This window comes from Podarcis melisellensis (assembly GCF_964234715.1).
Source record: "Podarcis melisellensis genome assembly, chromosome: 10".
Taxonomy (NCBI): Eukaryota; Metazoa; Chordata; class Lepidosauria; order Squamata; family Lacertidae; genus Podarcis; species Podarcis melisellensis.
In genome coordinates, this window is record NC_138542.1 from 34,961,047 (window position 1) to 34,976,988 (window position 15,942).

Here is a 15,942-nt window from a genome sequence, read left to right on the forward strand (position 1 = left end):
GTTGTGTGATGTGTCACTGCCTGAACAGTGATTATTTGCAGTAACACACTGCTGGGAAGCATCAGCTGTCAAGCTTGCTGTTTTCTGCTGTTGCAGCATGATGTTCGAGCACCTTCCTGTGGTGTTCTGCCGGAACTGCAAGACAGACAGTTACCTGAGTCATCCTAAAATGGTGAATAGATTACAAAGAGCAGATCCTCTGAAGAGCAGAATAAAGAATTCATTCTCCAAAATGGATGTGCTTACTCTCCAGTTTTATGATATATTTCTCTGTAGCAAATCCTCAACAACACCTATTAAATGTCATTGTTTGTGTTGTATTTTGGTTGAGCGAGAGAGAGATGTCATCATCAGCATAAACATTCTTGGGGTGGCTTAAAAGGTAAAGGTAAAGGTACCCCTGCCCATACGGGCCAGTCTTGACAGATTCTAGGGTTGTGCGCTCATCTCACTCTAGAGGCCGGGAGCCAGCGCTGTCCACAGACACTTCCGGGTCACGTGGCCAGCGTGACGAAGCTGCATCTGGCGAGCCAGCGCAGCACACGGAAACACCGTTTACCTTCCCGCTGGTAAGCAGTCCCTATTTATCTACTTGCACCTGGGGGTGCTTTCGAACTGCTAGGTTGGCAGGCGCTGGGACCGAGCAACAGGAGCGCACCCCGCCGCGGGGATTCGAACCGCCAACCATGAGATCAGCAAGTCCTAGGCGCTGAGGTTTTACCCACAGCGCTACCCGCGTCCCTTACTGTGCTACAAATGTAGCAAGATAGTGTTATTTGGCTGTAGTTTGGCTGTAAATATACTGATAGCATATTGGCTGTAAAAATCCTTAAATGCCTGTCAGTAATTCATGAAAAGGAAAGCTGCGAGCTATCATAAATATTATTGCATTCACTGAGATCTCATTGTTTTCATACTGTATATTTGAGAACATTTGGTCCCTGGTATGTCAGCCTTGCTGCTAGTAGTTGTGATTGTTAAATTCTAGCCAGGTTTATGGGATTATATTCAATATTAGTAGTACTCAGAGTAGACCCATTGAAATTAATTGGCAAGTTTGTCATGTCCATCAATTTCAAAGGGTCCTGTGAAGTAGGACTAACATTGCATGTGGCCCTAACACAACCTTGATGCCAGGTAGTTTAAAACATTCATTGATTTAAATGATTCAGTACTTTTCTCCCTGTGGCTTGGAGATAGATAGGGACTTCAAAGGTTGTTCATGATTGCTACACTGAAGATTTCAGCTACATACTTTTTTAAAAAAAAAAATTCACGACTGCTGAGAATCTATTTAATTATCTTGTATTTTAAGTGGAACTGCTGGGATCCTACATAATGTGAATACTGGAGAGCAAAAGGCACACTGAACTTGCCATTTGCTCAGCAAGGGTTTGAAAAGCAGAGTTTATGAATTACAGTGTACAAAGTATTCTGTTAAATAACATGAACTGAGTCACAATTTGAAACAGATACATTTTGTTGCCTGCCTGTGTCTTTTCCCCTCTTATGTGGCTGGCTTAACATCTCAAAAAGCTTTCGTGTTTCCTTAAGGATGAATGAAAAGTGAGACAGCCCCCCTTCCGTTTCCTGCAATTGGTTTATGCAGCTATATACCTGTGATGCATCTGATCTTATAATACAAGGCTTCACTTAAGCAGAGCTCAGAGCTTTACACTTGCTTAGAGATTTTATTATTTTAATATGTGGCCCCAACCAAGGCATGTCTTACTAGAAGCCCCATGAGTAAGTGTGCATAGGATTGTAAACTTAATCTAATTTAAGTACAGTGGTACCTCGGGTTATATACGCTCCAGGTTACATACGCTTCAGGTTACAGACTCTGCTAATCCAGAAATAGTGCTTCAGGTTAAGAACGTTGCTTCAGGATGAGAACAGAAATCATGCTGCGGTGGTGCAGCGGTAGCAGGAGGCCCCATTAGCTAAAGTGGTGCTTCAGGTTAAGAACAGTTTCAGGTTAAGAACGGACCGCCAGAACGAATTAAGTACTTAACCCGAAGTACCATTCTGTGTGTGTGTGTACATATATATATGTATATGTATATGTGTGTGTATCTATCTATCTATCTATCTATCTATCTATCTATCTATCTATCTATCTGTATCTATTATATATTTTGGAAAGTTGCATATATCTTCACTATGCATTTAGGCATCTCTTAAATGTTATGACCAAATTTTGCATGATGGTTTCAGAGATCAAGGAGCAAGTTTTCATCTGTGTCTGGCTACAGTAGGACATCATTTTGAATCAAGAAGGTGGACTGCACTTTTCAAAACTGCACTGATTTTAATCACTACTTTCTAAACTGCAGACAACCAGGCAGACAATAATTCCACAAGCCCCTGGAAACTTGTCTTTCTAATGATGTCTCAGGGAGCAACTCTTTGCTTCGTCCTTTTCCCATTGCTGTCGTCGGAAGGCCTGTTTTGGGGAAACAGAAGGCTTGGACTTTCAGAATTGTGGGCTTGCAGGCCTCGTCAAGGAAGGGGAAACTTGAGTCAGAGCTGTGGAATACACAAAAATACCCCAGAACCAGGTAGACTGCAGTTGCTTAGGCAAAGTCTCAGCCCAAACAGGAAGTCTTTTATGCCTCCTCCTGTGAAGTAGGGCCTAGTGGCCAGCCTAAGAAGGCAGCTATAGTCCTAAGCAGGAGAATACTCCTGTGCTGCCCAGTGAGGTGCTCCAAACTGCAGTTCTGGGCCTCACCAGAGAGAGAACTGCACAGATAGCTGAGGTTTCCAGTTGGGAATCTTGGCACTATATGGTTGTTATAATCCTCTGAGAGATAAGTCACCATTATCCCCAATGTTCAGATGTTTAAGGTAGATATCTCCCCAAATGTATAGTGCACTGAGCTGGGATTTGGTTCCAAATTGCCCAAGCTGAAAGCTCAAACCAGTGTACCACTACAGAAACTGGCATGTTTCTTTCCAATAATATAAGGCTGACTTGAAGTGTCTGAATAATCCCATAAGGATTTAAGAGCTTGCCTTTCTAATCAGTCCACTTCAAGCATGCATGTGAGTCCCCTGAGCTTGTACCAATCTTTCATTGGGAAGGGCATTGTGATAGATGGGAAGAAAACGAGTATATTGCCTGATGTGAATTGACTCAAAAAGTGCTACAAAAATGTTTAAACTTGTGCATGATATAAGCAGAAGCCAATCTGTATAACAAAGAGGGCTTTTCAGAGTTGTATCATCAGGTAGCTTTCCGTTCCACTGTGATTTGGCAGGTTTCTCTTGTAAATAAGGTGGAAGAGGCCAGCTGTGAGACTGTAACGTATCTTTGCTTCCTGAATTTTATGGCTGGGGTGTGAGGGAGAGAGAAATCATCTCTGAGTTCTTACGAATGTGACTCTCAGAGGTTGTGGAAGGGTCAGAGTATCAGGCAGCCAAAGGTTGGTAGGTGCTTGGCAGCTAGGTCAGTCGAGCCTCTTGCTGGCTGCCAATGCTAATGGAACAGAAAGGAGATCCAAGCTTTGCTCGCTGTGGAAAATGAACAACTTTCTTGTATTCACGTAGCTCTGGAAGCTGGCTGAAGCTTATACTTGGCTGTACAATGTTGGAACAGCGGTGTAACATCCCAATAAACTAGTTTGCCTCATGAAAGCTATCCTTGCATTAGCCAAGAATGGATGCTGTTGTAAAAATCAGAAAGTGTGGAGGTTTCCTTGTGTTGTCATTGGCTTAATACTCAAATTTAAGCTCATGGGTTTTTTATGCTGTCTGGTGTGCCGTGTGCTGTACCGGTGTGCCTGTTACCATTTACCTCTCCCTGCATATAGCCTACTATTGTACATACAGTACTGAGCATATCTCTATTGCATCGTTCCTTTCAATTATAGGGGGTGATTGGCACCATCTTGAGCTATTAAGTTCATCAAACAAATGGAGAACAAGTACAAAACCTATAGCCTCAAACACACACACACACACAGAATTAAGGTTCCCCCACCCCAGTGAGAAAGAAGCCCTGTTGAGAAATGGATTCATTGCATACACTAAAAGCAGGAGCCCTGAACCCAGTATTCTGGCCACAGTGGTCCCAGTCCCAAACCCCATGCTTTAGCAGAAGCGCTTAAATGCACACAGCTGCATGGAGTCTGCAACTTCACATGACTGACTTGGAGACCACATGGAATGCCTATCTGTGTGTATGCAGCTGTATGCTCAGTCCTGTGACAGCAATTTGTAATTTAACTGTTTTTCATGCTGGATTCTAAAATGTTGTAACACGCTCTGGAACCTGCTGGTGAAGCGTGGCTAATAAATTTAACAGCAGCAACTATGAGAATAATGCAGGCCTCCCTTTCAGACAGCCCAGCAAATGCTCTATGCACATGGAAACAACTTTTGAACAGGGTTTCTGGTCCATTATTCATCAGGTACGTCCTCTGTGTTGCCTAAGGCTCTATGGATCACATCATGACTTTCTAAGAGATCATTATCACTTTTAGGTAAAGGTAAAGGGACCCCTGACCATTAGGTCCAGTTGCGGATGACTCTGGGGTTACGGCGCTCATCTCGCTTTATTGGCCGAGGGAGCCAGCGTACAGCTTCTGGGTCATGTGGCCAGCATGACTAAGCCGCTTCTGGCGAACCAGAGCAGCACACGGAAATGCCATTTACCTTCCCGCTGGAGCGGTACCTATTTATCTGCTTGCATTTTGATGTGCTTTCGAACTGCTAGGTTGGCAGGAGCTGGGACCGAGCAAAGGGAGCTCACCCCGTCACAGGGATTCGAACCGCCGACCTTCCGATCAGCAAGCCCTAGGCTCTGTGGTTTAACCCACAGCGCCACCCGTGTCCCATTATCACTTTTAACAACTGAGAAATCAACAGTTTATTTATTCATTTAAATTTTTATACTGCCCTTTATCCACAGATCTCAGGGTGGTTCACCACATACATTTAGAGGGATATGTGCTCTATGCATTAATGCAGCAGCCCTCAAACTAGATATTGCCCATATTTTGGCAGATAAAGCTCATCGCTTGGGATCCTTCTATTTTTTATTTTTATTTTTGCTTCTTTGCATTCAAAGATTCCCCCCCCCCGTGTTATTTCAAATCTTGTTCAATTTTGCTATGTGTGAAGTTTATATCTATATTTGGACATTATAAAGTATAATATAATTTCCTTTGCTCGTGTGATGACAAGTACTTCAAGAATCCTAATGCTAACATGAAGAATAGATAGCTAATAACACAAGGAAGCTGCTTCCTTGCTCAAGTTGTCCTATCCTGTCTAGCGTTTCACATTGCAAGCAGTTAATCTGTCCTTCACACACACACATTGGGACCACACAGATGCAGAATTTATTCTTTTACATCTTGTTGAGATTGTTCTGTTAAGGCTCAGATGATTCCAGCTTCTGGTATGTAGTGCAACCAATTTGTGTTGAATGCAGTTGTTTTATATATAAAAAACAAAACAGTGGGCAAAGAGAGGGAACTTTTTAAGGAAATGAGTAAGTCTGCAGTTTGTTCCAGGGATCAGTTACTGAGAAGCATTAGCAAAGTTGAGCGCAGTGACTAATGCTCTGCATGTTTTTCATTTAGATGTGACGCTTGACACAGTCTGTCAGCGTAAACTTTCTAATAGTGAAAAATAATTGAAAGCTGAATGAACAAATAAACAAGACAACAAGTTTTGCGTGTGACGATGCCTTTCCTACTTTTACTGACAAGACATGGTCTCTCACAAGATTCTCACAATTCTCACAAGAATTGCCACCCTGTCAAAATCAAAATGACTCTAATAAATGGCTGACTTGCTTCCTTTTTATGTCGTTTGCATGCTGGATGTGGGAGGGAAGAGTTGAGTTTATTTATGTGCTGGCTTGCAAGGAATTTGTTTCAAAATAGAATAGTGCAAGAGCTGACTGGAAGAATGTACAAAGCCATGCTCTCTCTTTGGTTTGCCCTGTTGCTTCCTACAGCATAACTGGAAATTGAAACATAAAACTGTGCGGCTTAAAAGCATTAGATAATTATCAGCTGTTGTAGCTGTGATAGTTCTATTTTAAAACAGAAGCTCATAATGGAAAATGCAGATTAAACAAATACCACACATCTGGAATGCAAATGACAGAGGGAAGAGGAGTCAGCAGTAAAACATTAGAAATATGCACAAGAGGCATTGCAGAACTGCAAACAGGTGCTTTTTAAAACTGAAAATAATCTGTATATTGTAAACACTTTTAAGAAAAGAAAACGCCTGGAATGAATATGTGAAGCATAAAAGTAAGCAGAAAGGATGTGTGCACTGACGTATTAGGCACGTGAACTTTTTGCTACTTTGCACACCTCTTTCCTTGTCTATTGCTCCATTCAGTGCCCATCGCTTCATTGTGTGAATGGCTGGTGAGAAAAGAAGTATCCAGCACTCATCTTTGTCTGCTCTTTCCTTGCAAGATCCTTCCCTGGGGACTATCCCACTTTGGAAAATTTACTATGCTTTTGAGTTAATTAGTTAAATGTGTGGCTACTGTTTCTGTGTCTGCTGACTCCAAACTCCTCTCTGCAACACGCCCCCCCATGACTTCAGTGGGAGCCACCTGCTGGCAGAAATCTGAGTTCCCAATGCATTGGCTGTCCATTGGCTTTGAAAGAGGATTAGAGAAACAGTTGAAGGAAGGGTTCTTATCTAGAACAAGACTTTGAACTTGTTATTCTTTTAAATTACGGGGGGTTTTTTGTTTTTGTTTTAGTTGTGCAACTTCCGCAGTTCAGTATTATGGATGTTGAAATTGGAATTTATATTTTATTTCTTATACCAATTTCCTTTTGCTCGAAATTGTAGCCCACTTAGAGGTTTCTGTTGAAATATGAAGTGGTATATACATTAAATAAGCAAGCAATATAAATTTGTCAAAGTCCAGTTAGTCTGGAGGAGCAAACCCTTTGTTTGGCTAACTATCAATCATGGTAGAAGAATAACCTTCCCGGCGCATTATTTTCCATACTTTGAGAAAGAAGAGGAGAACTGGCAGCTGCTGTCTTAAAAAAATTCTGCTTGTTTGTCTATCTGTTATTTTGCCTATATTCAGTGCTTTTCTTCTAGAAAAAGGGGGACGCTCACTTCACTCACTGTGAAGTTGTTACAATAAGTGTCTTTAACCCATGCTGTTCTTCTAGAAAAAAGGTGCCGGTACTGTGTATACTTGAGTACCCCCAGAAAAATGTTATTCCAGCCTCATGGTCATCTTGTCCTTTTTTGAAGTGTGGATACCAGAACTGAGCATAATATTCCCAGTGCAGTCTCACTGTAGATTCATTTACCACCAGTCTAATAGTTGGCAGCTTTATTTCCAACCCCTTGCTTATGGACATAGATTTAACCGTTTTCACTCCTGCCACGGAGGTTAATGTTTTTTGTTGCAGTGTCTACCATGACTCTAAAATCTCTATCCTTGGCAAGTGCCACCAGTTCAAAACGTGTGAAGTTGGGATGTCCAGAAACTGATAACCTTATTCAGCAGTCTTTGGACTCAAAACCTTTTTGAAAATCTAAGCACACAATGTCAACCGGACCATCCGCTACTCATATGCCTATTGACACTCATTGTCATTTCCTGTTCAGTCTCTCTCTTGTCCAACCTGCCAACTGACTTCCACTGTTAACATCTTTGGTTTAACTGTCAACACAGCATATTTTCAAAATATATGCAGTTCTTTCAACAATGTGACCTCGATGTACATGTTGGTTTTGCAGCCCTATATGGGCATTTCAGCACATTTAAGCAAAGGTGACAGGACAAATGAAACTGTCTCACCGCAGCAAGCAATTGTATGACTGTTGCATCCAGTGAACAAAAGACATTGTCACCCACAGGGTTGCGAATGACAAACCCAATGAATTTGTACCAAGGGCACACATGCAACACAGTTTGCCCTTCGTTTCCTTTTCATTTGCTCCTCAATAAGGTGTACTCTTTATGTACTCATGGCTCTTTCAGTAAACTTTCAAGTTGTTGGGGTAGGTCTCCTTAAAGATGACTTGGTTGCCTAAACAGACCATGTGGTAATGATAACTTATTGCATTAATATACATCTGGAGTGCAGGAAGGTACTGGGAATATATTGATCTATTAAACAATGACATAGGGAAAATACACCTCAGTGCTTAAAACAGCACCACTCAGCATAGTTTTCAGTCTAAGTATATTTAAGTGAATCAGATCAGACTAAGAGTAAATTTTGACATAAGTTTCCTTGGCATTCCTAAAGGGGCTTTTGCTTGGTCACAGTGACTGTGGCGTTTCATTGTGCAATAAAATGATTCATTCATGGTTAAAAAAAAAATGGCACGGGGACAGAATTTCTAAAAAGGTTTTAAAGGTTGTTTTTTTCTTCTGACTCCTTAAACTGGAATGTACTTTAGAGCCCTGCTCATCTGTAAGCCAACATTTGTCTTAAGAATTTTTATTGTCTCTCTTTCTCTCCCCATTTCTCCCACTCCCTCTATTCTGCAGATATACACTGACTGGGCAAATCACTATCTAGCAAAATCTGGCCACAAGCGGCTGATCAAGGACTTGCAACAGGACATTGCCGATGGAGTTCTGCTAGCAGAAATCATCCAGATCATTGGTAAGATCTGTGCTCTGAGCTACAGCATGATCTGACTTGTGGCTTACGAAGGAAAAGGCAATAAAAGTAGAGCCAACTTAACTGTAAGATGGGTACCAAATAGAGAGCCGTGACTTGGCTTCCAATTTCTCCCAGATTTTATATATGCGTGTGTGTGTGTGTGTGTGTGATAGATATGTTTGTGTCTGCTCCACCATTCTTTTAAGGGCCAGAAAACTGTTTCACACACTTGGCATTGTTTAAAATGAATGCTTCATTAAGCCATATGTCTCCAATGTGTGCATTTTATTAGCTGGAGTGGTTTATACTTTCTGAGATGCCTTGAAACTGTATCCTGATCCCACAAAGACAATTGTGGATGATTTCATGTCAGCAGTCATTTGGCAGGGGCTGGAGAATTGGTAGCAACCTCCTTTTGCACTTCCCCTTTGCATGATTTGTGCATGGGGAAGGAACTGCTGTTAACAAGGCAGATTGTTACTGTGTAGGGTTTCAGTGTGCTTAGAGCAAAGTTCAGGATCTACAAAATTCTTGTATGTCTGTTTACTTTCTTCTTTGTGGTCACATAGTTTACTCTGACTTTTTTTTTTAAACCCTCACTGTTTTCCTTCAGCAAATGAAAAGGTTGAAGATATCAATGGCTGTCCTCGAAGCCAGTCTCAAATGGTAAGAATAAACCAGATTTTTGTGTTATGATGTCACATCTGAGCTTTACTGGATTGTGTACTACTGGCTATTCATTTTGCTTTATGTTGATTATGCTATGTATATTTCCTTTGGCTTTTTGAAAACATAGTCTTGGTTTGTTATCTTTGGATAGAAGCAAGTTCGGGGTATAAGGGAGCTGAAAAACACCATTAGCATTGACTATTAGATTAATTATGAATGTATTTATTTCAACCTATTTCTATGTTACTCAGATTTATATGGATAATTTCAATTCCAAAGCTGCTTTAAAGACAGAAAATAGCAGAACCAATTTTGAGTGGAGTCTTTGTGTCTGGACTACTGGTTTGAAATAAGGCGTTTGCCAACTCTTAATGAATATAAATAGCCTCTCTGCTTGTCCACAATGAAGTCCAGTTAAATAGTCTGAGAAGTATCTCTTGAGACATGTGTAACCTTCTGCTGGAAGAGGCTGAGCTAAAACCAGCAAGTACTTGAAAGTCAGGATATATCCCAAGGCAATTAGTTTCCCATCCAGAAGTGGGACTTATATTTTGTACTCTTTATTGATTAGCAGTGTCTGTGGCTATAAAGAGAATTCATTGTAGAATGTTGTGGAAATAACACATGGAATCTCCCTTTCCCCAGATCTCTCAGTTAATTTTCTCCCCACTTGTTTGTTTTTTTAATGACATTTGTAGACTCCTATAGGATTGTTCTAATTGCTTAGCGGCATAATGACACTGTATGTTTTAGCTGCTAATCATATCTCTGTTAGATAGTTGAGAAACCAGGCTGCTAACATTCAGTGTGACACAGGAAGCTGCAGATGCTAAAATTAACTCTTCATTGACAAACTGCTTGCTGGGGCAAAACTAAGCAGCAGGTGTTGATCATCTTTGAGAGAAAGACGGCTAATTCAAGTTGAGCTAATAACTTTTGTGTGTTTCTGCCAGTATGCCCATTAAGAAACAAAACCAAATAGTGAAACGATAAATTCAGAAACTTATTACATAAACATTGCAGTTAAGTTCATTCCTAAATGGCACTAGGCAGCTTACATTAAAAATGAAGAAATGCCTGCGAAATAGTGATACGGGGCATTAAGGAAGGGGCAAGAAGGAAGACCATAACTTTCTAATTCCTGTACATGTCTGCTCAGAAGTCAGCTCCACTGAGTTCAGTGAGACATTCCCAGGTCAGTGTGTATAAGATTGCAGCCTAAGAGTAATCTGACCTAATCCAGGCAGCTCTTAGGGCCATCAGCCAGTGTGAGTGTTGGTTCAGATTACTACTTCCACATAGTTTCACATGATACCTTGCTTATGTGACATCCCTGTGGTCCCAGAGCTTCCAAGGGACAAAAATGATCTCTGGGTGGGTCAACGCCTCCATCCAAGGAGTGCAAGACTGCTAAATAGCCATTTGGCTTTACATGGGGCTGCTCGTTAAGACGGTTTCGAAGCTGCCACTAGGGCAGAATGCAGCAGTGAGCCTGCTTCTGGATGTACAGTCTTAAAAGACCTTTATTGGTTGCCAAATCACTACTAAGTGGAAATTAAGGTGTTAACACTGACATATAATTCTTTAAATGGCTTGGATCCCAGGTATCTTAACCCCTCCTCCCACGTTGAACCTGTTTGGGTGATAAGATCGGCAAGATAAGATCTCATGCATCATCTGTGGTTTGATGATGCATGAAAGGGCCTTCTCTGTGTTGACCCCCAGCTTGGGAAATGACATTCTTCTCATGATGCACCTTACACCATCACTGAGCGCTTTCTTAAACAATTGGTCAATACAGGCTTTGTTCAAGTGAGTGTCTTCTCTTCTCCTGCATTGCTCTTCTGTACTCTTCTGCTTTGTTAAATTTGTTACTGGTCAGTTTTGTGGGTTTAAAAAAATATTTTTAAATGATGATTTATACCTGTTTTAACTGTGATATTTTTGTAACCTGTCATAGAACTATTTGGTGAAAGGAAGGCAATAAATAAATGACTAGGTGTCCCCCCCTCCCCAAGCATATTGCAACAAGCAAATCTGCCTCTAGGATGAAGAACCTTGTGGGGAAATAAGAGAACCCCTGTGAGGCTCCTACATATAAAATAATTATGTCCATTATTTTCCCTTATTCCTACCTCACTACTCTGTCTTGCATTTCCATATGGTGAGACAACCATAGAGACCCAGATTCTGATTCCCAGTCATCTGTGAACCTCACTGAGGTTCATGTCGTGGTCTCTCAAGCCTACCTCACAGGGTGGTTGTGATGTGAAGATAAAGGGTGCGTGAGAGAGACAGGGAAATGAAAAGAAACAGCTTAAAATGAAAAGAAACAGCTAAAAGAGATGTTGTGAAAATGGGCAGCTTTCAATTATTTGACTACGCAAACACACCTTCTTATCGTGACAAAGAAATAACATTACTTTGTATGATAATATGTTAATGCTTTTTAATGGTTAGTCACAGAGTTGGCCAGAAGGGTAAAGGACCTTTGATTTTTGCCCAGAATCTGGCTAGACATGTGCAACTGTGAACACAACATGGGCAAAGTCAACATATAAAGTAAACATGGCCTAGAGAGATCAACAAAGTCATGCTTAATTTCAGGGAATTTCCCCCAACAAGAGGGAACTGGTTAAAGGGAAGCTGAAGGAGAGAAAGGGCATTCAGATCCTTTGGGAAAGCTTATATGCAATTTCAAATGGAAGTACCTTGGATCAAATATTTGAGACAATGATCAGGAAGAACAGGGGCAGATGTGTAGTATGGTCCAACTTGCCCTGATCCTGCAAGTTGCACCTGCTGCTACCTTCTGTCCTTGTTCCTGTAGTGTTCCTCAGAGCAGGATGAAGGCCAAAGTGGTTCAGCTCTCCCAGTCCTAGTGACAGACCTTGGTATCTCAGATTTCAGCGGTGTCCTATGCAACCCCCAAAACCAGCACACTTCACCTCTGGCCTTCCTTTGGATGTCATAGCTGTGGTGCCTGCTGCAGCACCCCAGAAGCTCTGCTCTCCTAGATCCACCTTTGCCAGTTCCCAAGAGAGTGCAACTCCCACAGTGAAGAGAGCCCCCAGGAGCCTTCCCTCTCTGTGAGACTCATGCACAGAACATCCTTTTTCTGCTGGGGAACGGACTGGGGCAACAAATTCCAGCATCCTCAGAGTGCTTATGTCACATGGTTCCCGATGAAGTGGAGGCTCACTAAGGGCCTTCTCCCTTGGTGAGAATAGCATGTGCAGCATCATTTTCATGTTGGGGATGCTGGGACTTGGAGTTGCAGTTGAATCCTCTCCAGTGGGATGGTACCTGAAAGCTACAATCTCCCTCTCTCTTTCTCTCTCTCTTTGCCTGACTAAGGTAAGCTTTTTTCCTCCCCTATCCCGAATCGAAAGGAGGATGCATAAATGGTGGTTTCAGGTATATTGTTGTTGTTGTTTGTTTTTATTAAATTTAAAGGATCTCAGGGTGGCAAATACATATTTTTTTAAAAGAAAATAAATACAATTTTTAGAAAGCTGACTTTATTGAACAGTTAAAAAATTGGAAAAGCATTCACTGCTAATACTATCAAGGTTGCCAGGAACAGTGCCTTTCAACCATCAAGTCTGGATAAAGAGGAATGTTATTAAATGAACAACAATAATGGGGGAGGCAGATTCACCTCACCAGCGAAGGCCAACCCATAAACAGAACTACTAGTGAAAAGATCCTGTTATGGATCAGTGCCAACAGGGCAGTGGCCAATGCTGGCACAACCAACAGGGCGGGGGGGGGCAATTTGAATGGTATAGTGGGGAGGGAGAGATAAAACCAGCCCCACACAATTGATCACAAGATATGGCATGCACACATCTCTTGAATGACAATGGCCACCAACTTTGGGGGAGCTGGCCCCTTCAGATATTTTCATGGGAGGGGCAAACTTCTAGGAGTTTGCTCCTATGCAGCAGGGCTTCTCCTGCCAATTATAAGGCATGAAGCAGTTTCTTAAGCACTTATGAGGATTTTGTCTGTAGAATTATAGAATTGTAGAGTTGGAAGGGACCATGAATGTCCTCTAGTCTAACTCCCTGCAATGCAGGAATCTCAACTAAAGCATCCATGACAGGTGGCTTGCAATGTGTCTTTTAACCTTGTCCCCTTTTCAGAGCAGCACTTGTTGATTCCTTCACTCTTATCTCAAAAAGGCTTTCTCAGCTCTGGAAATGGTTCACAAAAGAAAAGCAGCTAAAACGATATTGGGCTTAGGACAGAAGGATGAAGCTTATATGGCTTTTAGTTTATTAAGAAAGACCTTTGAGAGGATCATTAAACTGGCTTATAACATGATGAGTGAGGGGGGGAAGAGAAGGATTTTTCTTCATTGTACTAAAACTAGGATACCCAATGAAATGTAGGTTTGTTCTGAATCTGGACAGACAAAAAGAAATTACTATTTCACACAGTGCATAGTTAGCTTATGGAATTCACTGCCATAGAATGTGATGGTGGCTTAAAAATATTAGACCTATTTATTTATTTTTTATAAAGCAAGGGTTTAACCAGTATAATTAGTGAGTTGCCACTTTTAAAACTTTTTAAATACTTTGTAGAACTCAGTAAACTTTGGAGAACAAGTGTGTTTGCTTTTTCAGACCTTCCTGTAAAAGAAAGAAATAATTTTTTCTGGGCTGTATATGCAAAAGAAAGAGAACTCCAAGGATGTTATCTATGATTCTGGGCCTCTCCAGACTGCAGGTGTATTCTGCAATATGTCCTTGATACAGTGCATTAGTGGTAGACTCCGGTACTACAATGCTTCTCCATTACCACAACATTGTTGCAGTCCAGAACAATTATGGTATAAAAAATTAAGGGATTTCAGCAGGAAGTTATGGGATATGCACTGATTGGAAATGAAGCAGTATGACTACCCCAACACTTTGCAGGCACAAAGAGTATTGAAAGCTGGATTGCATGTGATTGCCCTAATAGCATAATGAGCACAAATCATAATGAATGTGCAATAAAAAGGATGTCTGGAAGGGTGCCCTGAAGGAGATGGTAGGATTTAGCTGTATCATTTATTATGAAATAGCCTGTCCTTGTAGCCTGTCCCTATAGGCTGCAATTCCATACCCACTACCCAGAGGTATGTGAGCTCAATTTAACACAATAGGACTTATTTCTCAACAGCAGGCGTGGAGAAGCTTTTTCAGCCCAAGAGCTGGGTCCACAAATTACCTGTGCCCCATTTTTGACTGGTGGGTGGGATACTCACCTGTCAATCATGAGCAGGCACAGGCTTATGTCCAATCTTAGTACTGTAGTCCCACAGCACTGAGTCTGGAGATAAGCCTCTTATTGCTCAAAAGTACAGTAGACATAGGTTTATCTCGTCTTAGCACTGTGGGGTCCTAGTGCTAAAATCAGAGATTAAAAGCTGTTGGCTTTTATCACCACAGAATAAGTCAGCAGACAGACCAGGATGGTAAAAGGTAGCATGCCCCAAAAGTGATTAATATTGTGACCACCCATGAAAGTGAATGATCTTCTCTTAAGTTTGGCCCAGTTAAATTTTAATGGGAAATTGTTTTGATTTAATAGCTTTCAGGCAATGGGTTTGGAGGAGTAGGGGAGAAATAAGAAAACAAAAACGTATAGAGCAATTTAATATGCAACATTACTTTTAAATTCTTTATTTTTTTAATGGTCAATAATTAGAATCTTAGTTTTCTGTGAAATATTTCAAAATCTGGAAATTGTTAAAAGTTCTAGCGAGGCCTCTAGGCAGTCAGTCTGCTTCTTATTAAAGGGATGTTGTCAAGGCTAGCAGTTAGGTTAGTCATAGTTGTACAACTTTGTTTTTAAAAGGAAATGTTTAGCTTCAGATTAGTCAAATCTTCAAAGCCCTGCAGATTAAATGTGAAATGACCAAATCTATAAATATTCTTATGATATTGATGGTGCCTTTCTGAAGAGTGCTAATTTATACCAACAAAGAAATAAATTCTGAAGATTAAAAGGCCTATTTTCCCTCATGGCAGGCAGGGGTGAAGCCCAAGGCATTTGCTGCATGGGTTAGAGGACAAGATGGCTCCCCTCAAATTTCGTGAACAAAAGCCAACAGGACTGGCATTTAACTCCTTCTTTAAAACTGGTGACGGGACATAATATTCCACTGTATCCGAGAACAGCAGGCTAGCTTAGGTGGTACCAGATAGACCACATAGGCAGCGCTCTCCTCATTTTGTTGGCATCTGTCTTTCTTGGGAGACAATAGAGTGTACCTCTGGGGGTGAAGTCAAACTGCTAGAGAATCACAGTGGCTGCTGTGGCTGCAGAGACTGGTAGCTCAATACTGCTGCCTACTGTGGTGTTTTTGCTGTGGTGTTTTTGCATCAAAGTGACCTCTCTGGGGCACAAGCCTGGGCAGTGTGTATGGACGTCCTGGGATGCCCAGATGACAAGACCCCATCCCTGGCGTCATCGATGTGGTCCAAAGGAAAGCAGAGCAATATGTTTGGCACCAACTTGGCTGCAGGAGTTGCGGGAAGGAAGCGTACAAGGCACCATCCAACCATCTTAGGGACTCTGCTCCAGATTTGTGTAGAGTTTACTCCTTAGCCCTTTCTTCTCCCTAAGATATCCCACAAGGCAGCAGAGGTTAAGG

The 15,942-nt window shown here is 41.5% G+C and overlaps 1 protein-coding gene across 10 annotated transcripts in view; it reads left to right on the forward strand.

The window, feature by feature from the left end:
- Positions 1 to 15,942, forward strand: part of NAV3 (neuron navigator 3) — a 430,775-nt gene that overhangs the window by 250,088 nt on the left and 164,745 nt on the right. For all 10 annotated transcript variants that reach the window (XM_081929091.1, XM_081929086.1, XM_081929090.1 and 7 more), the window contains 2 exons: positions 8,504 to 8,621; positions 9,235 to 9,287. In XM_081929091.1, the coding sequence (XP_081785217.1) occupies positions 8,504 to 8,621; positions 9,235 to 9,287 (171 nt within the window). The remainder of the gene's footprint in view (positions 1 to 8,503; positions 8,622 to 9,234; positions 9,288 to 15,942) is intronic.